General features: G+C 34.7%; 1 protein-coding gene and 1 long non-coding RNA gene across 4 annotated transcripts in view; one reads left to right on the top strand and one right to left on the bottom strand.

The window, feature by feature from the left end:
- Window positions 1–737: 737 nt before the first annotated feature.
- LOC105314466 (heat shock 70 kDa protein 12A-like) lies at window positions 738–2,811 on the bottom strand. The gene is made up of 3 exons (XM_011408644.1): window positions 2,386–2,811; window positions 2,125–2,343; window positions 738–2,066 (listed from the first exon to the last, which is right to left on the bottom strand). The coding sequence occupies exons 1-3, from the start codon at window positions 2,809–2,811 to the stop codon at window positions 738–740; spliced, it is 1,974 nt and encodes a 657-aa protein (XP_011406946.1).
- Window positions 2,812–2,919: 108 nt separating this feature from the next.
- The window catches only part of LOC109586325 (uncharacterized), a 2,486-nt gene continuing 1,588 nt past the window's right edge, over window positions 2,920–3,817 (top strand). Inside the window, exons 1-4 of one of the 3 annotated variants that reach the window (XR_002186946.1) lie at window positions 2,920–3,203; window positions 3,264–3,305; window positions 3,366–3,411; window positions 3,462–3,743. This is a non-coding gene — a long non-coding RNA (uncharacterized LOC109586325). Of the gene's footprint in view, window positions 3,204–3,263; window positions 3,306–3,365; window positions 3,744–3,817 lie in introns of all 3 variants that reach the window. The other 2 variants (XR_002186947.1, XR_002186945.1) reach the window with 2 other exon arrangements.

Raw genomic sequence — 3,817 nt, 5'->3', positions numbered from 1 at the left:
TTATAGGAATATTTTTACACTGTTATGCTAGTTTATTACTCTATGTGATTTTGTGGGTTATATGAGCATGGAGGATGAAAGAACAAGTTTGGCCAAATGAAAGAAACCTGCTATCCAGTATTTTGAAAGAATAGTAGTGAGAAATTATTATTTAATGTAGGATTTGGTTGGAAAGTTGAAAGATGCTTCAAAATCACTAGAGAAATTTAGCCAACAATAAAATAACACATGTATTAAGAATTGTTACATGTATATGTATATGTTGTGTGTGTGTGTGCGTGTGTTTGACACAGTCTGTGTTTATTGCTAAATAAAGTGTTATGATGTTTCTAGTGAAATTGATAATTCCAGGAATAAGCTTTGAATATCATCTTAGGCTTCTGTGGTTTGGCTGATGTACATGTATATACCATACGGGTAGTAAATTTCGAGGGTATAAAATTTCGTGTTTTAGTGAAAAGCTCTTAATTCTTTAATTTTGAGGGGGTTTGATTTCACATTTTTGCATGTGCACTTGCATTAAGTCATTGAATTTCACATGCTGTGCATGCGCAGTGAGCATTTCCATGGTATTAATTTGAGAAGTCACCCACGAAATCCGTGAAAATAAATACCCCACGAAATTTTATAGCAGATCTAAAATAACAGTATTTTAACTAAAAAATATTTCATTCTAAATCTACTAGTATATAGTCCTGACTGAAAGGCATAAATATGCTAAGCACTAAATTAACAGTCTAAGTTTGTTGAGCAGAAAGAAAGTCACAAACAGTTTTAACTTCTTCTCCAGTAATACGATACTTTGCTTTAGCTTGAATCTCTGTACCACTGAAATCCATAGTGATGTCAATGTCACGCTCATTTCTTGGTACATTATCAGGATTAGGAATATCAATAACTAATTGACCAATGTTTATGACTGTGCTTTTACCATTTTTATCTTTGATGTATTGAACCCCAAGATTAGGAGTAGAATAGATACCAATGGTGGCTTGTTCTTCTGATTGATAACCTGGTGTCAAACTTGTTGTAATAACTTGATCTGCTTGCACCAGCTCTCCTTTTTCTAGAAACACACTGAAAACATCAGCACATTTGTAATTTTCTTGCTCGTCATTGTAAAACTTGTAATACTCATCATGCTGATCGTCTTTAAATGGTGAAGATACTCCTATTCCATATGTAGCATCAGATCGTCTTGCTTTAATCTTCTCTGGATTCTTACGCCACGTAACAGCTCCTGTAGCAACAGCTAATTGAGGAGTAGGAGGTACTATGACATTGGCATTGCAATAAGACATTTTTTTTTCTATAGCAGCTTTGACCTTTTTATGTACATACTTACAGCCTCCAAACCCACCAACCAAGTAGAAGGTGCTAAGATCGGTATCATTTGCTTTGATAGCTTCCAAAGTGCACTCTATTATACCATTAAGTGCTGGGCCAAACAACTCAGATTCCACTACTTCTTTGGAGATGTATAGTGTATCATCTTCATAATCGATACCACTTCTTCTCTTGATACCAGCCTGGAGGTTTTTATCATGAAACCTAACAAAACGATTTGGTAATGAAATACGAATTTCTTCTGTTTGTTCCTTTCCAAAGAGCAACTTCTCACTTTCAAATTCAGTGTAAAAAATTTTAATGACATCAGCCATATTTTGAGATCGGTCTCCAGAAGCTAAAAACTTTTCAAATCCAGGATCATTAACTATACCTTCAAGAATTTTAGAGAAAGCTTCATTAATCTGTGTACCACCCCATGCATTGCCGGTTGGTATATTCTCAACTACAATACTACCATTGACTTCAATGTGAGCTGTGATATCTATTGTACCCCCACCAGCATCTATCACCATGTAATCTGATGGACGTGGAATAATTGATGTGGCTGGATCACTTTTTATCTGATCTCCCACTGTTTCTTGGCTATAAAGAGCTGCTGATTCAGGCTCTAGTGCTAACGATAGCCTGTCAGGATTAACTTCATCTGGAAGAGGCAAAGAGCGACGAGACACTGGAGTGAACTTAGTGATACCATCATGTTCTGTCAGTAGACCAGCCTATATTTAAAATTATTGATTAGTGTTTTTAAACATTCAAAATGACAATATCACTCACCAGATAAGCAGCTTCTCTCATCATTCTTTTTCCTCGTGCATCCCATATAGCAGGTACAGTAATGACCCAATCAAAATCAGTTGTCTTCAATGGCTTAACAGTGCACGAGAAATGAGCAATCAGTAGATCTCTCAGGTACTTCAGTATAAATGCAATGACTTCAACGAGATAGTACTTATTGCCAGAAAATGACTCAACTACTGTATCTCTATCAACTGCCTACTTTCAATCAATCATAAAGTATTGGATATTTTTGCTTACCTTTTCTCTTCTCATTAACATCTTGATTCTCTCAAAGTAGACATGAGTGTGATGTTCATTTAATCTCATTGAGGTAAATTTTTTTCGAGCTATACTTCCAAAAGCCTCTACTTTCATTTTGCCATCATCTTTTTTCAAAAGGACAGCATTAGGAACACGAGTAGACTGGTCTTCATTGTCAAGTGTGAGCGTGTTAACTTTTTCATCTCCTTTTGTAATGAAGGCAATTGAAACTGATGTAGTACCAAAATCAATAGCAGCAATATTACCATCAGTAACACGAAAGCCAGCATCTGTACGAGGAATCTTACTTGCTCTGCTAAAAGGAGGTTTATAATCTGGTTTTCGAAGTCTAACTTGAATAACTTGAATGCTTCGAAAACCAAATGCAAAGTATCCTCCTGCTGCTGCTGCTGCCAAAGCCATGATATTACAGGCAAGTGATAGAATCAAGGATAGATTTTATTTGAGCTTTATAAAATTTCTGATCTTTATGGGGGGGGGGGGATATGTCTTTATAGGGGAATATGCACGACTATGGCGCCAATTTCTAAGAATTTCTTATGCATGACTATATAGTGCCTTGCAATTCCAAGAAAAAGCTCTTATGAATATCATATAAGTAGACTATTGCGAGTTCCGGGAATAATGTTGACAACTGAATCAACAATTCTTAGAGCTGTGTATATAGTCTACTGTATGTATCTAGTTAACTTCCCTAATGGGAAGTAAAGTATTATGGCAGGTGAGAATAGCCATCTTAAAGAAGCTGAGAAGTATATGAAAGATCTTTTTCAAAAAGCTAATGAAAAAGAGAAGTAAGTAGTTGTATCATCAGTCAATATTAATTTTACTGAGCCTATGAATTTATACTTTAGTCTGTGTAAAAGTCATGAAACACACCTCTCGGAACAAAAGAAGTATAACTATATGCATTCTATTCTATGCTATAGATGTACATCTTTGTATACATTTTACAGGCAGATTAAGCACTTCACTCAAAAACTAAACTGAAGAACTTGAAGAGTAGATCTATATATAGAGCCATGTTAAATCATATTAAATTTATTTTTTAGAAAATATGACCAACTACAGCCAGAAACTGCAGAACTAGACACGTAAAAAAAACTGAAGCTATGTATTTCATGCACTTAATATTACACAGAAAAGAGAGTTCATCTCGTGATGCTCGTAAAATGTATGGTGATGTTACTCCTGGAGACACTACACATCAAGATGTCATACTACTGTATCAAAATTATTTTAAGAATGCATTTCGTAATTTACCTAAAGATCTAAAGACAGAATCAAAAGAAGAAAAATACGAACTCTGGAGAAAGGCAGTAGATATTTTTATGGTGCATTAATTATACCATATGATTATTTTATATTTTATTATACAGGCAAGCTTTGAACAAAATCAAATTACTAT

Source organism: Amphimedon queenslandica, unplaced genomic scaffold, assembly GCF_000090795.2.
Source record: "Amphimedon queenslandica unplaced genomic scaffold, v1.1 AMPQUscaffold_12899, whole genome shotgun sequence".
Lineage (NCBI taxonomy): Eukaryota > Metazoa > Porifera > Demospongiae > Haplosclerida > Niphatidae > Amphimedon > Amphimedon queenslandica.
The sequence above is the reverse complement of the archived record's forward strand: the minus strand, read 5'-3'. Positions and strand labels throughout refer to the sequence as shown.

Bases quoted from the DNA above. Each gene is read 5' to 3' on its own strand.
- LOC105314466 (XM_011408644.1), bottom strand. From the start codon at position 2,811: ATGGCTTTGGCAGCAGCAGCAGCAGGAGGATACTTTGCATTTGGTTTT. The intron at 2,344-2,385 runs GTAAGCAAAAAT...GATTGAAAGTAG, and splicing joins TGTTAATGAGAAGAGAAAAG to GCAGTTGATAGAGATACAGT. The intron at 2,067-2,124 runs GTGAGTGATATT...TTTTAAATATAG, and splicing joins TGAGAGAAGCTGCTTATCTG to GCTGGTCTACTGACAGAACA.